At 36.3% G+C, this 17,176-nt stretch overlaps 1 protein-coding gene across 5 annotated transcripts in view; it reads right to left on the bottom strand.

Moving 5' to 3' along the window:
- spata20 (spermatogenesis associated 20) overlaps nt 1-17,176 on the bottom strand; it is a 43,376-nt gene that overhangs the window by 15,688 nt on the left and 10,512 nt on the right. For all 5 annotated transcript variants that reach the window (XM_017483917.3, XM_047159385.1, XM_017483918.3 and 2 more), the window contains 4 exons: nt 15,842-16,034; nt 13,105-13,273; nt 3,642-3,850; nt 1,093-1,292 (listed from right to left, as the gene is read on the bottom strand). In XM_017483917.3, coding sequence (XP_017339406.1) covers nt 1,093-1,292; nt 3,642-3,850; nt 13,105-13,273; nt 15,842-16,034 — 771 coding nt within the window. The remainder of the gene's footprint in view (nt 1-1,092; nt 1,293-3,641; nt 3,851-13,104; nt 13,274-15,841; nt 16,035-17,176) is intronic.

Raw genomic sequence — 17,176 nt, 5'->3', positions numbered from 1 at the left:
ATGGCTACCTCTCTGTGTGTGCCAAAACCACCTCTGGTGTTTATTGCCAAAAAACTCTATTTTGGTTTCATCTGACCATAGAAACCGATCCCATTTGAAGTTCCAGTAGTGTATGGCAAAATGAAGACGCTTGAGTTTGTTTTTGGATGATAGTAGAGGCTTTTTTTCTTGAAACCCTTCCAAACAACTTGTGGTGATGTAGGTGACTTTGGATTGTAGTTTTGGAGACTTTTTCTGACCCCAAGACACAACTAACTTCTGCAGTTCTCCAGCTGTGATCCTTGGAGATTTTTTTTTTGAAAAAAAAAAACCTCCAAAAGACATTTGAACCATCTTCTGCACAGTGCATTGAGACAATATAGATACACATCATCTTCCAGATTGATTCATAACACTTTCAGTTGACAGGAATTTCATAATTATTGCCCTGATGGTAGAAATGGGCATTTTCAATGCTTTTACTATATTCTTATAGCCACTTCCCATTTTGCTGCACATCACAGCTATAATTATAATTATAATTAATTATTCCTTGGTCTTACCCACTGTTATGAATGACTAAGGGAATTTGGCTTATGTGTTACCTAATATTTATACCCCTGTGAAACAGGAAGTCATGGTTGGACAGTTTCCTCTTCTTAGTCACCAAACATTACAAAAATGTAAAATATCAATGGAATATACCAATATATTTTTCTCATATGAGAATAAGAGAAAAATAACTATAACAATATTTTTTTTTTTGATAAACCTGTGTTGTGTTTGCAATTGTTTGATATCCATGAGAGCATTTTTGTGCCACTCAGAACAGCTGTCTCATTGTAAGACCTTTATGGTTATACAGTTTTTAAATGTTACACGTTTTTAAATGTGTTTTATGTATTTGAAGGTTTATTGACATAAATAAACAACTGACCTTAGGCTTACATTGTAAGTGTGTAACAAGTCAAGTTTTTAAAAAAAATTTATTTATTTTTTAAATAAAATTATTTTCTCAATACGTGGAAACAGCTTTTATTGCTCTGTGGGTAATAAAGTTGTGATGCTGTATACATGCTCACTCAGGCCAACACCAGCTTCAGCACTTATTACCTGTTTAAACGTGTAATGATGTGCCATGAGGCCACGGACCATGTCAGGCAGGGCAATTGGCACCTTCAATAGCCTATCACAGAAGGCAGTCAGCAGTTGCTGAGAGCGCTGCATCCACTCTTGTCGGCCCGTCAGGTGGGAGAGGCGCAGCAGGTTCATTGCAGAGACAGAGTTTCCACTGGGTTCTGCACCATCCTGATCTGAACAGAAAGACATCACTATGAATAAACACACAGTAACCATGACAAATCCCAAACAGAAACTGGGCTATTTTCACAGTCTGATATAAATGTTCCTGTTTTGGGAAAGTAAGTGTCTTTGCACTGATGCATTATTCAAATTATCTTTTTGACCTTTGCCTATTTATCAGGCTGCACAGGGCTTAAAGTGCCTGATATTGCAGGTGAAGTGTTTGAACAGCCATGAGAATGGTTTTATCTCTTTTGTGTGATTGTGTGTGTGTTGTGTGATCTAACCTCATGCAGACAGATCTATGGATGAGCTGGTGGCACCTTGAACTGAGGTGATGACTGATACATAACACAGCACAGTGCCCAAGTGGATGCTACTATATTATTAACACACTCTCCATTTGAGACACGTTTTTTGTTTACGAATGTACAGTTGGAAAAAATTATAATAAGTAAATGGCAAATGGTCTGCACTTATATAGCACTTTTTTAACCTTAGCAGTTCTACAAAGTGCTTTACACTGTTTCTCATTCACACACACCAATGGTAGCAGAGCTGCCATGCAAGGCGCTAGCTTGACATCGGTATGGATGTAAGGACACGTCGGTATGTGGAGTCATATGGGCCGGGAATCAAACCGTCTACCTTACGATTAGTGAACAACCTGCTATACCACCTGAGCCACAGCTGTCCCACATGAAAAGTATAGTAAGTGTAAAATATGATTAGTTTACTCTAGAAATACTACTATCTGAATATACATAAAAGTGCCAATGAAACTATTTTTTGTTTTGTTTTGTGGTTTTTAGTTTATTTTGTAATATATAGTTTACTTTCAAGGAATAAGTGTCTGGAGCGTGTACCATCAGACAATTTGACTAATTTAGAATAAACTGTAATAAGTGCACTTATATTTTGTATGCTTTTATATTTACTTTTTGTCCAAATAAATCTAGTACATGGATAGTATATAAAAGAGAAAACCTTAAGCATTTGTTTAGTACTTTATTACTTTGAAAATGTATACTATATTTTTGTAAGGAGAATAACTAGTACACATTAACTGTGACCAACATAAAAACCCTCAACCAAGATGTGGCTCATACACAGGAATAAAACAAAACTGTATCTGAGTTACTGTATGTTCCCGGAATGAGAACAGAGGATTCTACATGATTGGGTTTGGACAGTGCATAAAATAGAGACTGGCATTTGCTCAGTGAAGTAATCCATCTTCCAGTGACAGTGTGGTGGAGGAACAATGTCCTGACACACTACTGCTCCACACAGCTCCTAATGGAACTTTACATGCTGGGATCACTACATAATGGCACAGTCACTCAGAAAAGGTGACAAATCCGTCTTACGTCCCCATTAATTTATCAGTGCCAGCAACAAAAGCATCAGACACCCCCTCCCTTCATCCATATCTCGCTGGTGTCAGTGTCATTTTTCACAGTGCCATTAGTCGCAGGCCAAGGCAAGGTGGCATGTCTGTGTGTTAGTGTCAGCATGTTCGTCCAATTCTTGTGACAAAATATGGAACTGAGTCATTCAGGACATCAGACCCAGGCTCTAATATACCCCAGCAATTTTTTTTTTTGTCTAAAAGCAGCTGAAGAAATATACTCATAGCATTTTTATTAAAAAAATAAATAAACAACAAAAAAAAACCTGAGGCACAACATGTACAAGAAATAGGAATTATTTAAATCAATTTAACATGAGAGAAAGATGAAAGCAAGAGAGAGCTCCAAAATAAGAGGTAAGAATGGGGGCATTAGAAAAGGTGGTAGCCGAGTACTGAAGGGTTCTCTGACTTTGCTAGCATGCTATCAGCAGTGGCATGATTGGAGTGCTATGCAGTGGAGTGATGTTGAACACTGAGTGACAGCAGGAGATCTGCATCACCCTGTCCAAATGACTCACTCCCTCATACTCCCACACCCACCCGCAGCAATCAGCCCATGTGAAAGACCACAGCCTATGCACATTACAGACTACACATCATGCAAGATATGTCATCAACAAAAGTCTTATTATATTGCTAACTTATTATGTCTCATATCCCCAAGAAAAATTCAATTAAAAAAAGTAATGTTAACCTAGTAGTCCTACTGTAATATTACAAATAACAAATAGAACAGATAAATTATAAATGCTCATAACAATTCAGCACAGGGCTCCGGAGGGTAAAGCAACTCGTTTTTACTATCATCAACAATCATCTCGGTTTGTTCCACTCCACTCTGTCTCTGTTATGCTGCATGGATGGTGTAATATACATTATATAAGAAGAAGTGTATCTAACCCTGTTTGAGGAACAGCATTATAAGAAAGAGTGTGAATTTTCTCACCCTGTTTGAGGGACAGGAGTATGGTGGGGTCTAAAGGGTCACTGCAAAAGTAGCCATTTCCCTGGGCATCCCAGAAGAGCTGGTCCTGCCTGTTCTGTAGCTTCTCAGCCCATTGAAGCCACTGAACTGTGTGTGTAGCTTCAAACAAATCCAGGAGACCACTCACCACGAAAGCGTAGTCATCCAGGAACCCAGAAATTGGCGAGGCACTGAAGAGAAGGTCAAGGAAAATTTACAAACATGTAGAAGACAAGTTAACAAGAAATTTCTGTCTGCAATTGTAGTTCTAATATCTTTATCTGTTAAGGACAAACATTTACAAATACATTATTCAACAATGTGTTCTGAACAGATACAAATACAGATACAAAGAGGATGTGCACATTTGTAGAAAGCTTCTTATCCACACGACATAACGTAAAAGTTGCATGAGATGGATATTTGTACTTTTATGCAGGTGAGAGTGAGCAGTTAGATATGAAGCTTGTGAAACAAATCTCACTTTCTTTAACATGAACGTGCAGCACTGCGGGATGCATTTACAGCATTTATTCATTCATTCACAAATAAAAATAATAACTGTGTGAGCAAGATCATTTATGAACTTCAGTGATGTAGCTGAGGTTGAAGAACTGAGACAGAATTCACAGGTCATGCTTATGGTATTAGCATTTCTACTTCTGAGTTCTTTTCCAGTGATTTTCAGTGTTTCTGAGGACAAAGTAATAGGGTTTTTAAAAATAATAATAATAATTATATATATATATATATATATATATATATATATATATATATATATATATATATATATATATATATATATATATTTTTTTTTTGAAATTCTGTTCAGGTTTAAATACGAATACAAATACAGATATGAATTTTTGTAACACTAAACTGATAGAGGTACAGGTGGTGACATTGTGTTACATCTCTATATATTACATATAGCAAAGTTGAGGAAAGAGTTTGGTTAGTGTGGACTCTTATGGACTGTCGTGTGTTTTACTTAACAGCATGGTCCTTTACTTAACAGCTCAGTTTCAGAGCCAGTGGTAATAAAGTGTATATTCAGGCTTAAATTGAATAGTTTTATGAAAAAACAATTTGAATTTAAAAGTTCTGAGATCATGAGGTTCTGAGATCAAAAAGATATGATAATGTTTAATATGATTCTTGCCCCAGTCTGACTATTTTGCTTGTTTGTTTCTGTAAAGAAAATGAAAATTCCTTGGAAGAAAGAGAAATGCCTGAATCGTTAAACTTTGTGAAGAAAAAGTAGAGCTTTGCAGCACAAGATCATTCACAGCTTCTTTGTTCTTGTGCATGCTGTTCTCCTGGACCATCTGTGCAGTCGTCTAAATTTCAAGTGTTGATCATTGCATTGGTCCTAATATGCTAAAAGTGTAATGTGATATAAATCTTGCTTTATATTGTTGAAGCAGACTCTAATGTGATGAGCACACATATCAACGCCATACCCGTTACCCATTTTGATATCAGTACAAATGAAAAGATATAAGATTAGCTTTCTTTTACATGGTCACTCATTCAAAGATAACGTTCATTATTACAGCTCCATAATTAAAGGCACCTTAAATGATTGAATAAAATATTTTAAACTGAAACGCAAATGAAGAAACAAAATCGTTCATATTAAGTTGTACTGTATGTGTACTGTCATTCTTAAAAAATATTTGAAATAAAACACAAGCAAATTCTTATCCTTGATAGACTCCAGGAACTTTGTTGATGTCATGTTCCCTGGGGTGTAAACCTGAACTTCAGAAAGCATTACTGACACGACAGTTATAAATCAAATATTCTGACCATACACACCATTGTCATGTTCGGTAAAAAAAAGGAGATTACATACCAGGAAAAGCAGCTGATACTCATGTGTTAGATGATTGATGCTTTTGGGATGTTTTGAAGCTAGGTCAAAATTTTAAGCCAAAACCCGGTTACCTCTACCAGGAGGTTAAGACTCAGCTACAGACGGACCAAGATAATGATTACAAACATACTGAATCAACACAGAAATGGAGACAGGACAGGAAATCAATATTTAACAATATCCATCTCTGTCTCCAGATCTGAATCCTATTAAAACATGTGGTCTAAATTGAAGAGGGCAATCCAACTGATGAATATAAAGGAGTTTGATAAGTTCTGCATGAAGGATGGGTGTATCATTTCTTTACTACCTTGTTAGATCTTGTTAGACAGTTCTTGAGAGGAAGGTTCACCAAACATCAATTGTGGACATGCCAATAATATTGAAACTAGTGTTTTCTAGACTGAAATGCTTATGGAAATCTTTTATGTTTCAAAATAACCATTTTCCCTTTAGGTTTCTTATGACCATCTGTGAAGCCTTCAGTCAGTATTACTAACTACCATTAATATGGAGAGAAGATGCCAAGCAATTTAGATATTCTTTTAAAAATAAAATAAAAAGGAAGAACAGAATTTCTATAAGAAAAATAATCGCAGTCCTGCAAATCTACTGGCAAATCTACCAAAATATTATCTGGCCAGTCTGACTATAGACTAAATTGAATTGAGTCCTTTGTTTTAAAACAAGACACAATTCAACAATTATGTCCAGATACAGTAAGAAAATACACTTCACATTTCTATGAAAAGAAACCTGTAACATTGGTACAAGTTCTTCTTTAGGAGGTTGAACTATACAAGGACATCTACAGGACTTTGATAGTGGTAAGAGCTGTAGAGGTGCACTTGAATCACAAAGCCAGATATCTAATAATATTCCTTGAAGCACTTTGTTGATTTAACTGAATATATCAGGAACCTTTCATCCGCAGTTCTCAAGCATGTCCACAGAGGTGGCACTGTAGCTAGCTGAGTGTGGGAGAAATTATACAGACTGAACTGAAGATAAAACTCTGTTATTAGGAAGTAAAGAGGAGGAGGTCTAGTACTTGGGTTACCTCCATTTGCTTTGTCACATACAAGTTATATTTAAACAACTTAGATTTATTTTACATCGATGAACAACGATGTATGAAAATCCTTTGCATCCAGTAATGAAATTCAAAATTCCATTAAATTGTAATCTACAAAAAAGTAAACAAAATAAATTTATATGCGAGGTTAGTCTCACTGCACAGTGAAGGAGAATATGCCTCAGGTTCTCTCTGTTCACAGGCAGGGCTCTGTGACCAACAGAAACCATGGTTTTTCTTGTAGTGTTTCTGTAGCTTACTCAAAGTGGATGTTGTTCCTTAACTGCAAAAAATTACACAAAGCCTTTCCAGTCAAGCTTTAACTAAGCATTTTATGCCATGATTGTCCATTCTTTTCTGCCTCTGGTGATGTAACTTCCTCAAAACACAAAAATTCTGTCTCTCCTATGGAAACTATAACCAATTATTCAAAGTCAATATACATACAGTACATGATTTTATATAATGTCTGAGGTAAGGTACATAAATGCAAATAAATATCATGGAGCATGTGGTAAATTCCTATTGATGCAATAACATGCTAAATAAAAGGAACAGATACAGTATGTCAAGAACGACTTACAACTTCCCATCACTGTATCTGATCCAAACATTACAGCCTATTATTACTGTCATAAATTGGACACTAATTTCATTCCACCCATACTATCAAGAAAAACTGCCTCCTGCCTATCAAATAATCACCTATTTGACTCTGGAGAATGGACTTTGATTTGCCACGTAAAATATTCACAAGGATGAGCAGAGAAGGGAAACGATTCCTTGCAAGGAAGAAATTAAGTGGAGCAGCTACACAATCAAAAAATGTGCTCCAGTGTCTCCTCTCATGTAATTTAATCACCTGCCTCTGCTTTCAGATTCAGAGAAGGAAAGTCTTCCAGCAGCAGAACAGGCCAAATTAAGAGCAGCTTGACATGCTGAGTTTCAGCTTCTGGACTCTAGAAACAAAGAGCAGTGTGTGTAGTGGCTCCTGAGAGCACAACAGCATGTTGATTGTTTCAACTGGATTTAAACTCTAAAGATACTTTTGATTTCTGTGATGCAATGACAATGAAAATCCGTAATGTACAAAAAAAAATTAAATACACAAGTGTTTTGTACATTAAGGGCCGTAGAGAGTTATATCAAAGATAATACAGCAGATATGAAGGGAACGTTCTCCGCGTCCAGACTTACGCAGGTACTTAACTTGATTTTCTGGGTTGCCCGTTTAGATTATTAAAATTACTTGCTTCCCTCTGAGATTGCCATGCATTTTTTTTTTTTAAAGTAGAACTCCTTCTGCGGAAGATTTCAATGGGATCCATTTAAAAGAAGCACTTGCCTTTTATTTTAATTCCAAACAAATCAAGCAATAGAAAATGCAGCGTAATAAAGCAGACCTCTGTTCATGGCTGTCAGTTTCAGCACAATGTCACATAAAAGCAGGAGACAATTTTTTAAACTGTTTTGACTTTTGAGAGACAATAAGTAGTCCAAATTCTACAGCATCCTGACACATTGAAAATATATTAAAGTTCATTGTCATGAGCAGTCCTAGTCCTGATAAATACATTCCTTTTCTATATCTACACATTTATCTCAATTTAGTGATATGGCATTCATCCACATGATTTGACTGCTGGTCTGTAATAGACCCAAAAAAGAGACTAAGATAAATTATTTTGTATGTAGATAAATGAATTTTTCATATCATGAACTAGATGAGTTCACCTCTGAGATCTCTAGTAAACACACAGACAGCACCAGTGAGACATTTATAGGAAACTTTTTGACTACTTTTGGACAATTTATATGATTATTTAGTTCATATTTCATAATATGAAGTATATATATTTAATATTACCCTCAAGTGGTACTCTGGCACTCTTGGCCAGTGTTAATACTGCATATGGGGGGGGACTCTTAAATTTAATGTCGGAATAGCAAATAACTTGGTCTCTGTTTTGGACAAACAGGCACAACTGCCTGAGTAGCTCCCATAATAAATAATAAATAATAATTAATCATTCTGAAGCCTGGCAAATCTGCTATTATCTCCTCACTACATGCACTTCATTCTGTATACCAATTTTGGAAAAGGCAAAATATAAACCACACATGGAATGGTAAATCAATGGTGTTCAAGTCTACACTCACTCACCACTTTATTAGGAACACCTGTACATCTGCACATTCATGCTATTATCTAATCAGCCAATCATGTATTAGCAACACAGTGCATAAAACCATGTAGATAGAGGTCAAGAGCTTCAGTTAATGTTTACATCAGACATGAGAATGGGGAAAAATGTGATCTCTGTGACTTTAATCATGGCATGGTTGTTGGTGCCAATTGGGCTGGTTTAAGTATTTCAAAAACTGCTGATAATTGGGTTCCACTCCTGTTAGCCTAGAACAAGAATTTGTGGGTGGACAGCTGAAGACTGTCAAAAGATCAGGTCTTTTTTTATTAATCTTCAGCTGTCCAGTTTGGGTGAGCCAGTGCCCATGATAGCCTCGAATTCCTGTTCTTGGCTCACAGGAGTGGAACCTGATGTGGTCTTCTGCTGTAGCTCATCCACCTCAAGTTTCAATGTTGTGTGCATGATGAGATGCTTTTCTGCTCACCACGGTTGTAAAGCGTGATTATATGAGTTACTATATCCTTCCTGGCAGCTCGAACCAATCTGGCCATTTTCCTCTGACCTCTCTTAACCAACAAGACATTTCCACCCACACAACTGTCGCCCACTCAATGTTTTTCTGTGCAAACTCTAGAGACTGTTGTGTGTGAAGATCCCAGGAGATCAGCAATTTCTGAGATACTCAAACCAGCCCATCTGGTACCAACAACCATGCCACAGTCAAAATCACCAAGTTCACACTTGTTCTTCATTCTGATGTTTGATGTGAACATTAACTGAAGACCTTTGCCTGTATTTGCATTATTTATTCTTTTTTTTTTTTTTTTTTTTTTGCATTGTGCTGCTGCTACATGATTGGTTGATTCAATAACTGCATGAATGTGCAGGTATACAGATGTTCCTAATTAAGTGGATGGTGGGTGTATATATTTACAATCCAATATGCTTAATTGCTATCAGGCAGTATTTTTATGAGCAATTTATTTATAACCTGGAATTACAAATTACATGTAGTCATATTTGCAACATTTGCTACTTGTTTGCATATAACCTTGTTTGGGGCTTCCTTGATGTATACCCTTAAACTAAGCACATCATTTTTTAAAAAAAACAACACACAATTTAAATGCATTAGAGACACAATATCTTCTTACTTTCATGCATTTTTGTACTATTGCCAAGTGTCTATGAAACACATGGACCTTTTTACTCTGAAAATCATGCTTATATATTTGAATAGGGTGCAGAAGAGAGTGCCTCTTCGCCTCTCCAGCTCTGCTTATATTCACTGAGAATGCCCATTATTCTTGAATGTTCATAAACAGACACCCAGTGTCCATAAAAATCAATTTGTTTACTTGAATAAGCTCCAAAATATGGCTGGCTCAAAATACCAGAATATGAAAAAGAAATATTCACCATTGAGAGCAGCAAGATGTTTCCGAGTAGTACATTTATACTACTGTGTAGTAACAGTAATCAGTTTAATCTTCAGACTCAGGGTGTAAATTAGTTAGCTTATAGCATGCTCAGCCAAGACATCTTTGAAATCAGTGCTATTTGTTGCTATTCCAAACAATAACAAAAATATGCTGATTCATTATTTATTGGCATGAAACCCTGAGAAAAACTGAATGATTACAATCGCACTGCCCCTTGTTCTCCTTGACTGTCCTGAGATAAAAGCAGGACACGAGTGTAAAGAGCTGGGAGAGTAGATGAAAAATGAATTTCAACTACAGGTTATGAAGTGTTTTGTGTTTGGGGAAGAAATGAAGGGATGTACTTAGTATACTAGCATACTACATAGTATGTCAAAACAGTATTGTTACTTCAGATAGTGGAGTACTATTTAGTAGGCACATGTTTCTCAAGGGAGTTCTAAGCTGATTGTAAGCAAGGCCTATTGCAGCAGTGTGTTAAATATATGTTTCTTGTAAAATATATTTTATTTCACATTTCCCCACTGTTTCCCCAAGTATTCCTACTCTAAAATGACCAAAATGCCAGGCTACAGGAAAATACAGTAATTTTATAATATAAATAAAATGTATTGTCAGTTGTATACCAAGACGTAGAGTTTAAACAAAACTGTGCATAATACAACCCCAATTCTGAAAGAGTTGTAAAATGTTAATAAAAACAAAGAGGAGTGATTTGTCAATGTACTTTGACTTGTATTTAAACAGAAAATGAATAAAGATAAGGTATTTGATGTTTTACCTAATCAACTGCATAGTTGTTTTTAAGGTAAACATTTATTTTGAAACTGATGCATGCAACACTTTCCAAAAAAGTTGGGACAGGGGCAATTTAGGACTAATAGTGATGTGACAAGTTGAAATAAGAAGGTGAGGAAATAATCTAATCATAGTATATAAGGAGCCTCCAAAAAAGGCCTAGTCCTTCAAGAGCAAGGATGGGTCGCTAATCTGCCACCAGATTTGTCAGCGAATAATCCAACACTTTGCGAACAACATTCCCCAGAGACAAATCGGTAGGATTTTGGGCATTTCAGCTTGGACACTGCACAATAAAATTAAAAGATTCAAGGAATCCGGTCAAATCTCGGTGTGTAAAGGGCAAGACTGAAAACTGAATGCGCGTGATCTCGGATCCCTCAGATGCCACGGTCTTAAAAACTGTCATGTGTCTGTAATGGATATCCTCACTTGGGCTCGGGAATACTTTGGTAAATCTTTGTCAGTCAACACCATTCGCCGCTGCATCCACAGATGCAAGTTAAGGCTTTACTATGCAAAGCAGAAGCTATACATCAACACTGTCAAGAAGCACCGCCGAATTCTCTGGGCTCGGTCTCATCTGAGATGGATGGTAGCACAGTGGAATCGTGTTTTGTGGTCCAATAAGTGAACATTTCAAATAGTTTTTGGAAAAACAGCCGTCATGTTCTCCGGACCAAAGAGGAGAAGGACCATCCAAGCTGTTATCAGCATCAGGTCCAGCATCTGTCATGGTATGGGGGTGTGTCAATGTCCACGGCATGGGCAACTTACACATCTGTGAGGGTACAATTAATGCAGAAAAATATGTACACATTTTGGAGAAACATATGCTGCCATCCAGAGCAGGACAATGCCAAACCACATTCTACCCAGATTACAAACACCTGGTTGAATAACAGACTGTGCGGGTGCTAGGAAGGCCTGCCTGCAGTCCTGACCTGTCTCCGATTGAGAATACATTATTGTTATATAATATATAATATTATGAAGCACAAAATAAGGCAACGAAGGCATTGTACAGTTGCATACGTATGGGGGAAAATTCCGCTTTCTAAACTTAACCAACTGGTGTCTTCAGCACCCAAACACTTAATAAGTGTTATTAAAAGAAAAGGTGATGTTACACAGTGTTAAACATTCGACTGTCCCAACTTTTTTAGAGTGTGTTGCAGTCATCAGATTTGAAATGAGTGTATATTTTCAAAAATAAACTAAATTCAGAAAGTAAAAACATCAAATAATGTGTTAATAATGTGTTTTCAATATAGTACAGTGTGAACTGAATTTTCAAATGACTCTTTGTTTGTTTTTTTGTATTTTCCATACTGTCCCATCTTTTTCAGAAATGGGGTTGTACATAGTTCACAGATCTCATTCCAAGATAATATTATGCCTTGTGTTAAGAAACCTCTTTTTTTAAAAAAAAAATTATTCTGTGAGCAGCATCATTATTATGTATATTAAATGTATCTTGATATTCAATACGTGAGGAAGCACGAGAAATCGTTCAAATTGAATTGACCAGTGTTGTCCATCATCTGATAACATTACTGAGCCCTGGTCTGGGACAAATGGCAAATTAAATAGATATAAATGTTATTTGTGTGTGCTCCTATGAAACTATTCAAAATCAGTGCTCTTACATAACCCTTTGAGGAGCATTAAGCTGAAGGCACAGAAAAACAAGGGAGAAATACTGAAAATAAAGTCAAGGCCCATGTGCATTTGTTTTCTACAAAATCTGGGTTATTTCTACCTCTACTAAGGCAATTATGAGTAGTGAGTGTAATTGGAAACAGTATGGAATGTGTGCTAGTTTTCTTGTATAAATGAAAACACATTTGGTGTGCTACAACCTGCACTCACTACATACTACCATAACAGATCAATACAAAAACGGTTCCTTTATAATGAGCATTAAACAGTTGGAGAAATGTCTGCTGTGATACACGTTCACAAACTGAATATAAATGAAACCATTTTTGCAAAAGTCATCCAATTGTGTAAAAGAACACAGCAGTCACATGCCTGTTTGCATCTACTTATTTCTGTAAGTGTGTAATCTAGTCTTGAGGGAGACTGAAGGAATGTTCCTTACGTTTGCTCGACCTCCATGTTGTCGCCTCGGTAACACGAGTGCAGCATGTGCTGTCCCTCTTCATCCCACAGGTGCTTTCGGAGAAACTGTGCAGTCTGTTCTGCTCTCTGAAGCAGAGTCTGGTCTCCTAATACTGCCCCCACTCGGGCAAATCCTGACAGCATCAGCCCTATTAAAATATGTAAAGCTAAATGATCCATTCTGCATATAGAGCCATATTCAGAGTTAAGCTCACACAGTGAGGGTTTATTACAGACATTTCACACTCCAATATTCAGACCTTACTTGTAACTACTTAGACTTAAGTGATTCTGAACTTAAACTTTTTATTGTATGTTTGGAAGGCCAGTCAATGCTCTATAAAAACCCACAAAAAGGTTTTAAGAGCATCTTAATCTAAGATGTTGTTTGTCCCAAAAATGTATTTATTTATTTATTTACGGATAAAAAATTGTTGAAATAAAATGAGCCATAATTGTATCAAATGTGTGCTGGGTCAGCTGGGTCCTACTTACTAAAAAAAAATCACTGCCATTATTTTATTATTCCACAACTCAGAATAGCTAATTAAGAGTGTGACAAAATAGCTTACAACCCACACATTACGATTTTCACCTTGACTGATTATCTTGCGGCTTCACAAGAGTAAGTGCTGGGGCACAATAAATAAATAAATAAATAAATTAGAATAATAAGATATGCCAGATCAAGTGCTATTTTATAGTGATTAATGTGATAATTACATCAAGGACTTTTTATGCAGCAATATACAGGCAATTTACCAGACACCAATTAAATTAATTTTATTTTATTAAGATTTATTCATTTTAATGTTTGCTATCTTCTCATTCATATATCACCATATTACACTTTTATTTCTAATTGTCCCTTGTTTTTATGTTATATCATATCACATTTGATAGCAAAGAAAAACAATATTTCCTTCTACAGTCCTCATTTTCTCTCCCTGATTTTTTTCAGGCTTAAAGGCAATGTCTAGATGCTAATGAAAAATCCCAGCTCGGACACTCAAGGAAAATTTGCCAACTTCAGATGCCTGAACTGAACTGCAGGCATATTTTTAATATTTTCAGAAAATCAGCTCCTGTTTAGCCCATCTCTGAACACTCTTAAATTCCCCCCCACATTAATCCTGATGTAAATTTTTAACTTTGTGACTCATAGAAGCTGATAAATAGCTCATCTGTAAATACCTTTGCATGCCTTTGCCTCATCTATAAATAAGCTTATTAAAATTTCTCTAGACCAATAATTGTAAAGACAAGGCTCAAAGAATTATCCCCAATGCTGAGGGACGCTTGATCTCTCACTGAAGCAACACTGGCACCAAAAACACAGAATCACTAACAATATACCCATCAGATCTTCATTTACTCACAGAAGTGGTTAAGAAGCCCTGGCATCATTGATTATTAAGTTCCTTTGGAGGTACAGATACAGTGATGGACAGTATTGTACCAAGGACTGCTGTCCTTGTTGATGTCTTATATTTCTTCAGTTAAAAAAAATCACTTCATTAATCACTATGGGAGCTGAAATCACACGCAGAGCTCTGAAAGGACCAGGATCCCCTGTAAAGGTTTGGATAGCCTTTCATTAACTCAGCATCTACACAGAACAGAATGTGCTGTAAAAAAAAATGTGGCACCGCATTAATCAATCTCAAGAAAATATACATAGTTGTGGTGACGTTAGGAAACATAATGGTGGAATCTTCCATTTAAAAAACATGACCAGTAACGTAAACAGGTTAGATTTCTGTTTTATTCATGCATCTGAGTCACTGTAAGTGAATATGGATAATTCTTTACAGCAATAGATATCACAATCAAACTTCAATAGCTAATTGCTGATATTCTTACAAGTATATTTTTTGGATCTTTTTCAAAAATGTACATTTATTTATGCAAATATGGCTTTATCTAATTAAATTTGCATACTTAATAAAACTAGAGTCTATTATTTGAATTTAAATGTGTGTTAGAATTAAAACGTGTATTTCACAGTGACAATAATTTCTCTTGGTATGTGATGTAAATCCAATGGTAATCAACATTTCTGATAATTAGTCATTTTTACTCATCTTTGACGATAAAAATCGTAAAAGTAATGAATATGTATGTATATATATATATATATATATATATATATATATCTATATATATATATATATATATATATATATATATATATATATGTATATATATGTGTGTGTGTGTGTATATATTCATTAATGAAGGTTACCTAGAATTATTTAGATTTCTGGGTCTGAATATAGGGGGGTAAAGATTTTGAGGAATATTTTTTTTAAAAATACAATGTGACTTCATATGTTCCCACTCTAGTAAATATGGTTTATAGGGTTTATAAGGGAAACTGAAATATATATCATGTATATTATGAAACAAGCTTTTCAGGCATGTATTACATGATGTGATTGCACCAAGTGGACGGTGCTTAAAGCCTTCTCTGAAGTTTTTAAGTTTTAGAATATGTGGTGGTTGCAAGTAGATGAAAACAATGAAATGAACACTTTTGATATTTTTTTTATATGTTTTTAAAAATCTGCAAAAATCTGAAAAAGGATTGAGATTACTAAAGTTGCTATACCTGAAGTGTCATGCCTTTACTAAATCTGGTTACCTTGATTAATCACAGCATAAGCCTCAGTAAATAGACTAAAATAGAAAATACTTAAGGAGCATATGGATCATACCATTCCATGAGGCCAACATCTTAGTGTCCAGGTGAGGTGGAGGCCGTGATCCGCGCACATCGGCCAGTTTGGCTCTGGCACTGGCCAGCACTTCAGTCAGCTTGTTCACACTCAGGCCAAAGTGCGCAGCAGTGAGCTCCACTGAATAACGCACGATCAGCACATTCTGACCCTGCAGCTCTCCATGTGGATCCTACAGGTACACAAAACCAAAAGACAAAAGTCCATATGATGCAGGCATATTACAAACTAGTAAACAAACCTGGAATATAACAATACAAACAAATATTAAGATTTTTTACAAACTGGCTCCCAAGTGGCACAACAGCAAAGCATTCCCCCTATTGTCAGGAGACTGCGAGTTTTAATCCCAAAGACGCCATAGACATCCATGGCCAGGAGCCAAGGAAGCAAAATCGACCATGCTCTCTGGTTGGGAAGATTGGAGTACTTTCTCTCTCCTGTCAATCACCGTGACACTAGACAACCGTGGGCGTTTATGCTTACCTTACTCTGCCCTGTGATGCAGCATGAGCAGCAGTTTAAAAAGATGTGGTTGGCTGTTTTCATGTGTCTTGGAGGGAGCACATTTTAGCCTTCACTCTCCCTGTTTGGTAGCTGTTTGAGGAGTGATTTTTAAAAATACTTTGACTTGTATTTAAACAAAAAATGTATAAAGACAAGGTATTTGATGTTTTACCTAATCAACTGCATAGGTTTTTGAAGACAAATGTTTATTTGGCCAAAGTGGGGTTGTAGAATGATCTAATTTATGAATGAGTCTAATGATGATTTTAGGGAAAAACATCCATCCATCCATTTTCTGTAACGCTTATCCTACACAGGGTCCCATGTAGCCTGTCCCAAGGGACTCGGGGCACGAGGCAGGAGGACACCCTGGACGAGGGTGCCAACCAATTGCGCGGCACAGTCGCGCACATGTTCACACACTACAGACAATTTAGAGATGCCAATCAGCCTACACCGCATGTCTTTGGACTGGGGGAGGAAACCAGAGTACCTAGAGGAAACCCCTGAAGCACAGGGAGAACATGCAACCTCCGCGCACACAGGGCAGAGGCGGGATTCGACCCCCCAACCCTTGAGGTGTGAGACAAACGTGCCCCCAGGGGGAGGAAAAAATCTAAATACACAGACAAGTAGACATATTCATAGGAAAGACTATATGAAAAGTATAGTTTGATGTAAGGAGGTACTGAATATGACATTTCCAAATAATTAACTAAAAAAACAAATTAATAAAATCTTTCTGCAAAATGATAACACATTTTGGAATTTTAACACAAACATTTATCAATAAATTAATAACCATGT

Source organism: Ictalurus punctatus, chromosome 13, assembly GCF_001660625.3.
Source record: "Ictalurus punctatus breed USDA103 chromosome 13, Coco_2.0, whole genome shotgun sequence".
In the NCBI taxonomy this organism is placed as follows: Eukaryota; Metazoa; Chordata; class Actinopteri; order Siluriformes; family Ictaluridae; genus Ictalurus; species Ictalurus punctatus.
Note: the sequence above shows the minus strand (reverse complement) of the source record. Positions and strands in the feature narration are given on the sequence as shown.